Source organism: Chiloscyllium plagiosum, unplaced genomic scaffold, assembly GCF_037043375.1.
Source record: "Chiloscyllium plagiosum isolate Xiang-an unplaced genomic scaffold, Cpla_swu_hap1 HiC_scaffold_8, whole genome shotgun sequence".
Lineage (NCBI taxonomy): Eukaryota > Metazoa > Chordata > Chondrichthyes > Orectolobiformes > Hemiscylliidae > Chiloscyllium > Chiloscyllium plagiosum.
This window is the reverse complement of record NW_028270146.1, coordinates 59,164,849-59,178,852: the sequence shown is the minus strand read 5'-3', so window position 1 is coordinate 59,178,852 and position 14,004 is coordinate 59,164,849. Positions and strand designations below refer to the sequence as shown.

General features: G+C 39.7%; 1 protein-coding gene across 4 annotated transcripts in view; it reads left to right on the top strand.

The window, feature by feature from the left end:
* The window catches only part of slc35f4 (solute carrier family 35 member F4), a 203,902-nt gene that overhangs the window by 165,399 nt on the left and 24,499 nt on the right, over positions 1-14,004 (top strand). For all 4 annotated transcript variants that reach the window (XM_043697743.2, XM_043697746.2, XM_043697747.2 and 1 more), the window contains exon 4: positions 11,195-11,320. In XM_043697743.2, the coding sequence (XP_043553678.1) occupies positions 11,195-11,320 (126 nt within the window). The remainder of the gene's footprint in view (positions 1-11,194; positions 11,321-14,004) is intronic.

Here is a 14,004-nt window from a genome sequence, read left to right as displayed (position 1 = left end):
TTGGACAATTTCTGCCTCGTTTTACTGCAATAAATATGTTACTGCTGTCTGTATTCTGAAAATATTTTTAAGGTTTTTAAGAAAAATACAAGGAGTACTCTTCTCAATCAGACTGTCTATAATACAGACAGATAGACATGACAATACAAACAGGGCATTTTTGGCCATGAATGGATATTGTAGCCATCATCTCTATATGGGATGCCAGACTAATTGTAACATGATGGGGATGAGTATGCTAATGAAGATGATATGTATGATAATTTAATTTGACATCAACAGTTACATGCTATCAAGATTCGAAGAAGAGAACATAAGAAATAAAAACAGGAGTAGGTCTTGTCTCTCAAGCTTGCCTTATCATTCTATATGATCATGGCTAATCTGCCCTAGGCCACAACTTTTTTTTGTGCTTGTTTCTCATTTCCTTCAACTCCTAGATACTTTAGTTCCAATTACTTCCTTATACAATACTTTCAGTGATCTAGTTTTCAAACTTTCTCAGAAAATTCCAGATATTTACTGCCATTTGGATGAAGGAATTCCTTTTAATCTCAATTTTACATGTGTGACCCCTTATTCTGTAACTATGTCCCTTAGTTTGAGATCACTTACTATGGGAAACATCTTCTCAACATATATCCTGTCAAGTGCTCTCAGAAATGTCATTAAGATTACCCCTTATTCTTCTACACTCAAATGACCCAAGCCTAGCCTGTTTAAGCATTCTTGATAAGCCAACCCCTTCTTCACAGGGATCAGCCCACTGAATCATTTTTGAACTATCTCCAAAGCTAATTTATTTGCCTAATTATGGGGAGCAGAACAACACACCTTCACCCTCTACAGTTTTGACAAGCCTTCTCTATTTTTTAAGCTCCAATTCCCCAGCAATAAAGGCCAAAATTCTATTGTCTTCTTAATTACTTGCTGCAAATGAATGCTAACTTTTTGTGTTTCATATACAAGAACACACATTTGCCTCTACATTGCACATTTTTTCAGGGATTTCTCTCCATTTAAATAATAGTCAGCCTTTTGATTCTTCCTGCCAAAGTGCATGACTTTACACTTTCCTGCATTAAACTCTATCTGCCAAATTTCTGACCACTCACTTAACCTGTTTGTATTGCCTTGCAGATTCCTTATGCCTTCATCACAACATGAGCTCCCCACCTACGTTTATATGGAGAAATGGAAGACTTGTACTAGAGAACTCTATTCAGTGTTATGTATATTAGATCATAAATGAAGAATTTACAGGAACCTCTGAAAGTCATTTATCAGTTAGTCTTAGGGTAGAGATGGATTTGGAGCAGATTCAAAGTATAGAAAGTCTAACTACACAAAACAGCCCCATGTCAGACAGAATCCATGAGGGTAGATGTCACTGTGAGCAGCCCATTCAATGCAGGTAATGATGTAGCACAAATCCTGGTGCAGCTAGGCAGATTTCTGAATTGAAGGGACTAATCAAAGTTCATGAGAAGAAAAACAGGAAGACTCCAGCACACCAGAAGGAAAACTCGGAAGACTTCAAAAGAATAAAGGACATGAATTAGAAGACACTGTTAGAGCAGAGGGAAAAAAATGGAAGAGAAACCAGAGAATCAAAATTCCCAGCAGACTTCCCTCAGTCAGTAGATATAGGAACCTGGCTGAAAGTATGGTAAGATTGGTTGAGATACTGCCATTGCTACAGCAGTTCGAGAATGCATAAGGCCCACAAAAGGTAGATAGAGTTATTTCTTACTGGTCTTTCCTGGTTATCAGTGCTGTTCATTAAAGTGGAGGACACAAGTACAGCACTCCTATTGGGTTCTTCATGCTGCAGAGCATGACAACACCGAACTGCCACGATTGTCAAGCAGAGAGGTCTGAATGATAGAATGTGGAAGGGCTGTTTGGTCTTGAAAATCCTGCATTGCCATAGAAGTAGGCAAGTGTCAATAAAGAGAGAAGACCTGGAAGATGGAAAGTACTTGGAAAATAGATAAATCAGGAGATTCGAGGTCAAGTCCAGCAAGACAAACCAATGTTTTTAGGTAAAAGAAGGCCAGAAGAGGTTCTAGAGGTTAAAGGCTTCAAAACAGAGTTTAGATTAGATATCGAGCTCTGGTTTGAAATTTAGCTGACAGGGTGACCTGGCTTAAATCAATGGATGTTTGACCAGTGAACGTCCAACTGCAAAGTCCAGAAGGCACAGATCTTCAAGCATAAAGTCAGTTCACTGCCACACTTAGCCACAAAGAGCAAGGAGCATTGCTTTTAAGTAGGAATAAATGCATACAATTAGGTCATCCAGAAACAATGAATGCAGTGTTACAAGAAAGGAATTTTGTCAAAGTTTCCCATCGATCTTTACATGTTGAAAAAACTTGAAGTAAGAATATTACATGCCAAGACAAAATGATGCCAAGCTAATATGGTTACAGATTCCAAGGAGGGTAGCACAGCCGTTGCTACAGAAAATGCAGTCAAAGCTTAACAGCATGCTACAATAGGAAGAAACAGTTACAGATCCACCCAGATGGTGCTCGGGGCTGATAGAAGTCTCCAAGCTGAGAAAAGAACTCAGATTTTTAGTGGATCCTATGTAGCTGAATAGGGTCCCCAGATCGAAGTCCACCCAATTTTTTCAGTCTGGCAAAAATAATTAGCTATATATTCTTCATGAAATTAGGCATGAATAGCAGATTTTGGCAAGTAGCCCAAGATTACAAATCAAGGTTATTAACTTCTTCCATCATGCTGCTCAGGTGGGTTTTTTTTTGCAGTTGTCTAGTACCAGACATCTTTCATTGTGCCATGTTTCAAATCCATGAAGGCAAGCAAGATCTAACCTGCCGTATGGATGACATGTTGGTACATGGCATGATTAATAAAGTCCAGGAAGTTTTGAAAACATGGCCAAGTGCAGGCTTTACTAACAATGAGAACTAACAATTCACAAAGATTGTTTTTGGTTTCCATTCCACAAGGGAAGTGAGTCATGGTAGAGCCCAAGAAGTCAAGAGCAGTGAGTGAGTTCTCACAACCAAAGAGGGTCAATGAATTCCCTGCTTCTTAGGAAAGATCACCTAAGTGGGGAAGTTCTTTCCAAATTTGGTTACCATGACACAACTTCTGGGGGAGCTTTTAAGATTTTAACCAGTGGCTTTGGAATTCTGGAGCAGACAATAGAATTTCAGAAGATTAAGTAGAGTTACTGTCCTCCATTTGTATTAGCCCATTACAACTGCCAGATTGTCCATATTGTAGTTGCAAATCCATCCACCATGGGATAAGGCATAGTACTTATTCAAGTTCAGCATGGTGAGAGCAGGAAGCCTGTCTAATTTGCAATGTAGTGCTGACAGAAGCAGCATTATTCTTTGCAAATTTCAAGAAATAGGCTTTAGCAGCTCCATTACATGAATGTTCCTCAGATTATCTGATGGTATTGAGATGTCATGTGGAGACATACCCCACACCATTGCTTACACTATTGCATTATAAGGAAATAGTGAATACACTATTCTAGAGGCTCAGACTCAGATTAATAAACTCTGATACTCATCAATGAAGGAGCATTGCTGACACACTCCAGAATGACAGGGGAACAGAATGAAACAGAAAATGTGGTCCTCTTTGAAGCAGTAGAATATTTTTTGACAGTGATAACAAATTTTTACTGGTTTTCAAGAAGAAATAATGGGCCAAATCTCACAGGGGTCTGAGCGACTTGCAAATGTGAACAAGCACAGATTCCTATGATGGTGTGCATGCAGCCAAGTGCTTTTTAAGGAATACTATCAACTTTGTCCGTTAGTTTGTGGAGTTTTACTCAACTCGTTGGAGCTGGGCAAGACTTCTAATTCAGTTAAAATCATATTGGGACTCTAATTATATCATAGGACCCTGAATTCTAAAACAATTAAAGAGGCTCCTGTCTCAACACCCCTTTAAAATGGATAATTTATTATTTAAGTGGTCAATTCATCTTGTTACCATTGGATGAATAAAGTTAAAGTTGTACCATTATTTTATTTAAGTGTCAGTACTAATAGTTACAGTACTTTATTGCTGATTTTTGAATCCAGTTCATGATCTGAAAAACATCTACAATACATAAATCATTCTGACTGTTGGCTGGATTAATATGCTGAGTTTTGTAATCACAAAGAGTTGGGAAATTATTCAAACATATGGTACAACATTTCCTTTTATAGATTGTCATCACTATTTTAAGAATGTTCAGCATTTTTTTAACCACTTATTACATTGTCAGTGTTATGGGTATATCCATACTAAATGAAAAAAAACACACACAATTTATTCCAAAAGGCAGGCATATCAAATGACACCAAAATTCGCTTTGATAAAGGAATGTGTTACAAAGAAATATACTTTCTAACTTTTGACTAAACCCATAAAAATCCTACTAAAGCATATACTTAGAACATAGAACATAGATCATAGAACATTACAGTGCAGTACAGGCCCTTTGGCACTCAAATGTTGCACTGACCTGTGAAATTAATCTGATGTCCATCTGGTGTGGGCGGCACGGTGGAACAGTGCCAGAGATCCGGGTTCACTTCCCGCCTCAGGCGACTGTCTGTGTGGAGTTTGCACGTTCTCCCCGTGTCTGCGTGGATTTCCTCTGGGTGCTCTGGTTTCCTCCCTCAGTCCAAAAATGTGCAGGTTAGGTGAATTTGCCATGCTAAATTGCCCGTAGTGTTAGGTAAGAGGTAAATGTAGGGGTATGGGTGGGTTGCGCTTCGGCGGGTCGGTGTGGACTTGTTGGGCCGAAGGGCCTGTTTCCACACTGTAATGTAATCTGTAATCTAACCTACACCATTCCATTATTATCCATATGTATGTCCTGTGCCCATTTAAATGCCCTTAATGTGGGTGAGTTTACTACTTTTGCAGGCAGGTCATTTCATGTCTCTACTACTCTCTGAGTAAAGAAACTACCCCTGATATCTGTCCTAAATCTATTACCCCTCAATTCAAAGCTGTCTCCTCGTGTTAGCCTTCACCATCTGAGTAATGAGGCTCTCACTGTTCGCCCTATCTAATCTTCTGATTACCTTATATGTTTCGATTAAGTCACTTCTCAACCTTCTTCTCTCCAATGAAAACAGCCTCAGTTCCCTCAACCTTTCCCCATAAGACGTTCCTTCTATACCAGGCAACATCCTTGTAAATCTCCTCTGAACCTTTTCCAAAGATTCCAAATCTCCTATAAGGTGGTGACCAGAACTGCACCCAATACTCCAGGTGCGGCCTTACCAGTGTCTTGTACAGCTGAAGCATGACCTCAAGGCTCTGAAACTCAATCCCCCTACCAATAAATGCCAACACACCATATGCTTTCTTAACAACCCTATCAATCTGGGTGGCTACTTTCAGGGATTTATGCACCTGGACACCAAGATCTCTCTGTTCATCTACACTGCCAAGAATTTTACCATTAGTCCAGTACTCTGCATTCCTGTTACTTCTTCCAAAGTGAACTACCTCACTCTTTTCCACATTAGCCTCCATTTGCTACTACTCAGCCCAGCTCTGCATCTTATCTCTGTCCCTCTGTAACCCACACTATCCTTTGACACGATCCACAACTCTGCCTACCTTAGTGTCATCTGCAAGTTTACTAACCATACTTCTGCGCCCACCTCCGGATCATTTATAAAAATGACAAACAGCAGTGGCTCTAAAACAGATCTTTGCAGCACACCAATGGTAACTGAGCTCCAGGATGAACATTTCCCATTAACCACCACCCTTTCTGCTAGCCAATTTCTGATTCAAACCGCTAACGCACCTTCAATCCCAAAATTCCATATTTTGTGCAATAGCCTACCGTGTGAAACCTTATCAAACACCTTAGTGACGTCCACATAAACCACATCAACCACCTTATCTTCATCCACCTGTTTTGTCATCTTCTCAAAGAACTCAATAGTTATACCTTCTATACCTTCCCAGCCTAGATATACATAAATGTCAATTCAAATGTATGACATGATTGAAAATGAAGTTTTGTTTGCTTCATAATGGCGGTTGCTAAAATACTGATGATAGGCAGAAACAATGGGACAAGATTGTTCCTTCTAGAATGAAATATGCACTACCCAAAACCTTCTGAGTAGAAATTTGCATTAAGAAATGGTTATGGGGATTTAGATAGTTCAGCACGTTCCCAAATATGTGCAGATATGGAAGGAAAATTCACAGGAGGAGTTTGGTAATTTCCAGCACCCATGGAAACAATGGCTTCTTAAGATTAAAACTCTTCTGTTATATTAATGCTTGGGAGTCAGTTGGCTCAGATAGCTGATTTGCAATAGAGAGTGATGCCAACAGTATGGGTTCAATCCCTGTACCAGCTGAGGATACCATAAAGGTCTCTCCTTCTCAACCTCTCCTTTTGCCTAAGACATGGTGACCTTCAGCTTAAACCACCACCAATCATTTCTCTTTGTTGATAGAGCAATTCTCTGGGATTATGGTGCTTTACCATTACCAATGTTAGTGCTACTTCTCGGAACCCTGTCTGCCAGTAATATATCATTGAATAGTTGCGGCACTTCATAGTTTTTTCAATATATGTCTCTTTTGACATCATAGGCATGTAAAGTCATCTCCCTAATGTTTTCTCCAAAGGAGAAATGATCTCACTATTAATCAGACCACAAGTCATGAAACTGCAGTTCTCAACTGCATTCTTGCTCTGTATCGGAGAACCTAGCATTGTGATGACAACTAATTAAGAATAGCTAATTAACAGTCAAACTGATAGGAAAAAGACATTTGTTGGCATTGTGTTACTGTCAGTTTAGTCTTTGCCAAGGAGCAATAACTCGTAAGTATCATTGGTTAGATATTGACTGTGAATCAATTTCATTGTTTCAAAGTCCCTGCCTTCTATGAATGGCTCTGTTGCTCAGGATTGATAGCATCCGTCAATTTATTTCTTTAAACTACGCTGAGAAGTTTTCTGCGGAAACTCTATAAAGTGTTTGATACGATTTACTTGCATTTTTTTCTGTTAAGACGCCTGATAAGCATCAAAGATTCTGCCTTGATGCTTTGTGCTCAAGAGGCTGCAGAGAAATTACGGACTACAGATTACTTCAAAGGGGTGATTGATACTATAGGGACTGTTAGTTTCTTTAGGTGATTTTGGTTGTGTTCTGAAATGGGAAGGGAACAGTTCTGAAGAGCTGAGGATCACTGGGATATTTCTGCATGTTTTGAGTGGATGACTCGGTGCTTGTTGTGAACTATTTGCTGGTGGTTGGGATGATGGTTGGGATGTGGTTTGCAGACAAGCTGGAGCTGAAGGGTTGGGTGTGACTTGAACTTTGGATGGCGACAGGAAGCTGATAGGTTTGAGGACTAGTGCTCAGTTGACAATTACAGGGACCTTCTGCCCATAGGCAGCTGTATGGTTGGTTCTCAAATGGCTGAAAGGCTTGGGACTGTGAATAGGATAGTGAGAAGTCTTCAGATCTCTACCAGTTCAGGAACTTGCTCTGAGCTCTGCATAAAAGCCACTTTAAGTCTGAAGGAAATCAACTTATTTTTTCCTCAGCAGTTGGTGTAAGATGTGACTTTTAATGAATAAATTAGCAACTTTTTATAAGTATATTTCCTGTAAAGCAGTGAAAACCCTTCAGAGAAAGAAGACTGAGAAGTGCTCTGATTAACATAAGAATCATCTCAGTAATTCTATGAACAGGAAAAGCAGAACAGCCTTCCCAGACATTTTCCCTGTTCATTTGTAAGGGAGACTTTATTAGAGGATTAGATTTTAACTAGTAGAGTTATATGCCAATAGTTCATAATTTTTTGCCGATAGCTAAAGTCTATTTACGAGTAATAAATAGTAATCCTTGTTAAATATATATACCTGGTCTTTGCTTTCTGTTAGCCTGTGACTAACAGGCTGGTAAATTGGGGAAATCTGTGTACTTTTCAAATATCTAGCTTTTATGATGATCTACACACCAGTGAGGCATAACAGTATGACCTAGCCAGGAGCATGATGTAATGGTATAACTCCTGGTCAATAAAGATATAACAAGCCTCATTAAATGAAAAGCTCTGGAATAGAAATCTTTTCTTAAAGGAGGGTTTCTGCAGGTGGGCATATCTGAAGAAGCTTATTAGTATATACCAGAAAAGCTCTGCAAAATTGCACAGTATGTTAAAGTCTGCATAATTTGAGTACATCATATGAATACACCGTGGTGGATCTGCCTCAGGAATTAAAGAATGCTGTTTCTTATTCAAATGATTCTCATTATTTTCACTTTGTGTAACCACATGTGCACTTCATAAGTATTAATGTTTTTCTATTTTCATTAAGCTTGTATTAAAGAATATTTTAAAAAGTAAAGATGATATGCATCCATATTCATTGTAATTCTGTGACTTTATCCATTGACATCCTTGTATTTTTTCTAAATGTCAATGTGATACTTTCTGTTAATGCTCCCCATGTATTATCATTAGTGGTATAGATAATGATAGAAGCAGGCACATCAATGTTGTTAGCTGGAGAATACACAGCCAGGTAGGTAGCACAGACATCAGTCAAGATTTCTAGAGGAGTTTGCATTTCTTCAGGTGAAAATAATGGATAGCTAACCAGCTCATGGTCTAATGGTATTTTGTGCAGCACGACTGTAGCAGACTACTAAAGCTAGCTGTACAGTCTGAGCAAAAATGGGGAAGCTTTTTTTCATAAATTTGCATTTTAATCAAATGTTGTTTACCTAATTATGCAATGTGACTTTGTGCAGAAGATAATAACCAAACAAAATATTAATGTGAAACTTTGTGTACTGCTTGGACATTGAAATGAACAGGAGTCTAGAAGATCAGTTTCTCTCAGAATAGTTTTGGAAAGAAATCAATATAGAACAAATGTAAGAGAATATGATAGAGTCCAGTAGTTTCAAACCTGGGACAGGTTTTTAATGAGATCAGTCTGTGGAAAATATTTATGAAGTAATTTACTGAAGTAGAAGCTATCCTGGGGTTATGGATATACAAACTTATATTAACAAAGTGTTAACATCAGTATACATAATAAGCACATAACAAAGAAATCCTCCATCAGATATTGCTAAACTTCTATGTTATCGATCAGGCCAGGCCCCCTTGAAACATTCCAAGAAGGTAGCCCAGACCCTAACGTTTTTAGTTGTTTTCAGCAGATGTATAGTGGATATTTCAGGAGTGATACAGCTGGTTAAACCACTTGATTTCAAGTAAAACAGAATTTAATTATACATTACTAAATGAAATGCAAGCAAAAGAGAACTGAATTTAGAATGACAACTATTTGAAAACCCAACCAACATGATATCACTGCAATTTACCAAAGGAGATGTTCTAATTTCCCACAATACCCCATAAGCACACTCTTTGGCAAAAAGGTTAAATTCAAACACAAGTTTTACAGGAGAGATGTTAGAGAAGATTAGCCAGGGATCATTTGCTGAAGCATGGAGCCTCGTTTCACAGTAGCTGCTTCTCTGACCCCAGGAGTTTTTAACTGCTAAACCTAATCCAAACTAGAAAAAAAATCCCTGAACTGGGAGAACTGGCCACTCTCCTGCCATTGTTTGCAAGTCGATATTTCCAGTCATATCGGAACCTCTCCCTTTATGACTCATCTTGCAAAAGATAAAGACAACATAACCTTGTTAAAGCAGCAGTCTCGTCATATCTACAAAAGATTCAGCCTTTAATTTTGGAATAATTTACATCACTCTCTCCTCTCTAGTGGATAGCATAGAATCATAGAATCCCTACAGTATGGAAGCATGCCATTCAAGTCCACACCAACCCTCCAAAGAGCATTCCCCATTCCACCCCCCACCCAGTCCCGCCCCATTCCTATATCCCTACATTTCCCATGGCTAATCCACCGCACCTGCACATCCCTGGCACTATGGGCAATTTACCATGGCCAAACTACCTAACCTAGGAGAAAGTGAGGACAGCAGATGCTGGAGGTCAGAGTCAGAATGTGGTGTGGAAAAGCACATCTGGTCAGGCAGCATCCGAAGAGCAGGAGAGTCGACATTTTGAGCATAAGCTCTTCATCAGGAATGTGGGGATGCCCAAGGGAGGGGGGTGGGATTGGGGGCAAGTTAGCCAGGTATGTGATAAGTAGATGAAGGTGAGAATGATGGTGATAGGTTGGATCAGAGGGTGGAATAGATAGGTGGGAAAGAAGATGGACAGGTAGGACAGTTCAAGAGGGCAGTGCCAAGTTGGAGGGTTGGCTCTGGGATGAGGAGGGGATAGGGGAGATGAGGAAACTGGTAAAATTGACATTGATCCCGTGTGGTTGGAAGGTCCCAAGGCAGAAGGTGAGGTGTTCTTCCTCCAGACGTTGGGTGGCTAGAATTTGGCAGTGCAGGTGGCCCAGGACTTGCATGTTCTTAGTGAAGTGGGAGGGGGAGTTGAAACGTTCAGCCATAGGGTGATGGGGCTGTTCAGTGCGTGCGTCTCAGAGATGTCCTCTGAAACATTCTGCAAATTGACATCCTGTCTCCCCACTCCGATGTATCACCATCACCCTCCACCTTCATCCACCAATTGCATTCCAAGCTACCTCCCCCCAGCCCCACCCACTCTCATTTATCTCTCAGTCCCCTTGCAAACCACCTCCCACATTCCTGATGAAGAGCTTATGCTCAAAACGTCGACTCTCCTGCTCCTTAGATGCTGCCTGACCGGCAGTGTTTTTCCATCGCCACACTTTTTGACTCAAACTATCCAACCTGCACATCTCTGGACTATGGGATGAAACTGGGGTGCCTGGAGGAAATGCACTTAGACCTGGAGTGAATGTGCAAACTACACACAGATAGTCACCCAAGGCTGGAATTGAACCATGGTTCCTGGTGCTGTGAGGCAGCAGTGCTATCTTACAATACGTATTTTCAGTCAAAAACTAAAAACATTGAAATGAAAGCTGTGAATCAAAATGGGCTTTCCTAATTTGTAAAACTCATTTATGTGCAATGTTAATTCACATCAATGCATGTTCCAGAGGTGAAGCTGACATCTGCCTGGGGATTAAAGACAGGGGACTTGTTCACTTTAAACTTGCAGGAATTGTCAAAGCCTGTCTAAACCATTTTCAATTCTTTTGCCCTCGTCTTTACCTGAACAACAGATAGTTGCTGCAATCATGGCAATTACTGGGATTGTGATGATGGCATATGCAGATGGTTTCCACGGTGATTCAATCATCGGAGTAGCGCTGGTTGTCGGATCTGCCTCTACATCAGCATTATACAAGGTAAGTAGACACAACTTGTAAATCTGAAAGATTAATCACATTTATGGTTTCATGCCCTGGTTTTTATTACTGATATTCAGTGCAAGCTGAATGTGACTATGGCAATCAGATCAGTTTTGTCGTGCATGTTTTACCAGGCCAAGTTTGCCAGCTGCGTGCTGTAATTGCTTCACCTCCCATCAAAATCTGGAAGATTTCTACTTATTTTTGATACTAGTATTCATTTAGAAACCTATCTGGAAACTTCAGAATCAATATTGTCCAAGATTTTCCACACTACATCTGAAACTTTAAACTGACAACACAATAGAATTCAATGAGATGGTGAGCCAGTGCTAATGGCAATGCCAGCTCCAATTTAAGATTAATTGAGTACTTGAATTTGCTTTGAAAATGTTTTACATAGATGTTCTCTCAAAAATGTCATTAAAAGTGATAATTCTGCAGAGTAATTATGTTTTCTTTCAGACTCATTTTAAGGAATGAACAAAAAATATGTCTTACTGATTTTAAAGATCTACTTTATTGTACAAAGAGTGAAAGGTAATGCTGTCCTGGTGATGGTGTAGGGCTGGAGGGGGAATCTGCAATCTGGCAGGACGGCCCAGACCTCTTGCTTTCCTGACTATATTGAGGTTAAGATGGTGCAGGAATGGTCAAGAATGGTCATTCCGTCTAGAGGCTGTTATGTTACATAGAATACAAATATACTTTTTAAAGACACAATATATTTTTAAGAGACTTTCTTATGACATTAGCACTATATAATAGCATGTGATCCATTCTATAAAGACCTAATTCTCCATTTTAACTCCAATCGCTTGAAGCATGACACACTACTAGGAGCATGATGCTGTGAGTAAATTTGTGGCTTTATATTAGCCCAGACACTTATGTGCCAGGGGAATAAAATGTTGGTCCATAAATGTTAGTTGAAATGATGCCTTTTGAATTCTTCAATACATAATATTCACACTCTATTTCTTAGGTTATGAGAGATAATATAAGCTTTGCTAGATCAGGTTTAAAAAAACCATGTTAGAGATAACCTCACAGCATGACACCAGCAGTGACTGTACATAAAATACCCAAATGTATCAGTGGTAGAGTTTTGGAAAATTAATTAAAGGTCAACCAGCCAATAGCTTTAAACAATAGAGGATTTGGGAAAAGGGAACATTTCTCACCTTTAAACAGCATCAGCTTCTGTGAATACAGACAGCTGTGAAGTTCTGTAGACAGAAAACCATCTGGGAAAACAATTAATTTATATTTGATTCTTTAAAGATAAAAGCCATTTCCAAGATTGCTTCATCTAATGAAAGCTAAGAAGAAACAAAAGGTAGAATTTTATAGGAGCCTGAATGGCGTGGACTCTGGTGAGAGATGTAGCAGAATCATGAGAGGCCTGTCTCAGCATTGGGAGATGCAGATACTTGGGAACACCACCACCTGCAAGTTCCCCTCCAAGACGCTCACCATCCCATTTTGGAAATATATTGTTGTCCCTTCACTGCAGCTGGGTCAAAATCCTGGAATTCCCTCCATAGCAGCATTGTGGGTCCAACTGCAGCACATGGATTGTATTGGTTAAGAAGGCAGCTTACCACCCTTCTCAAGAGCAATTAGGCAAAGGCAATAAATGATGGCCCAGCCAGTGATGGCCACATTCAATAAATTAATCTTTAAAAATGCATGGCACTCAGTATTAATAGCTGGGCAAACATAGCATTGATGAAGCTTTTTCCTGCTACAGTGTGGACATGGAGCATTGCAGTACCTGTATCCTCTGCCTTTCCCTGTTTTGTTTTGCTGTATCACTTCACACTGGGGGCCATGCCATCTCAGAGCATAATGGTGGGTGATAGAGATTAATATCAGAGGAATCAAACTTCACTGTAGAGACCTTGCTGTCCATTTAATCTGTGCCTGGTCTTTTCCTCTCTTCTGAATAAAATAACAAGCCTTTTAGGTCCTCTTTGCCTCCAGCATCATCTCCAGGGTAGTGTCAGATAACTGGAAGCAGCCTTGCTTCCATCCTGTTTCTTCCTGCCAGTATCTGAGACATCATTTGATGTGTCTATTCCAATCCTCTAGCATATGGCAGGATCCCTCTCAAAAGTCATCCTTTCATTAACAAGTGTAGTTAATCATAGTCTCCACCCCTCTGTGATTGATTGAGAAACCCTTACCTCAATTATGGCATTAGCATTGCACTAATGCAACTCACTGTTTCAATATTCACATTATTGACTTGGCTCCTTCATCCCTAACTTGCCACGAAAAGGCAAATTGAAATAAAGTATGTGGAATGAACTGCCAGAGCAAGAGGTGGATTACAACATTTAAAAGACATTTGGACAGGTACATGAATAAGAAAGGCATAGAGGGATATTGGCCAAATGCAGGCAAGTAGGACGAGTTTGGCTTGGGAAACCTGGTCTTCAAGGATGAATTGGATCAAAGGGTCTGTTTCCATGCTGGATGACTCTATGACTCTAAGCATTCATTGACTCCTTTTTCAGTATTGTCTCCAGCATGCACTCTACTCTCCCTTGTCATATATATAAATACACAGTGAACAGAGTGTTTCTGAATAGAGCTTGGTGGGACAATACTACCGAGTCCAATCTCTTGGAGAATCCAACTTTATTCCTCCTCAGATTTTAATTCAGTTAGCAGAT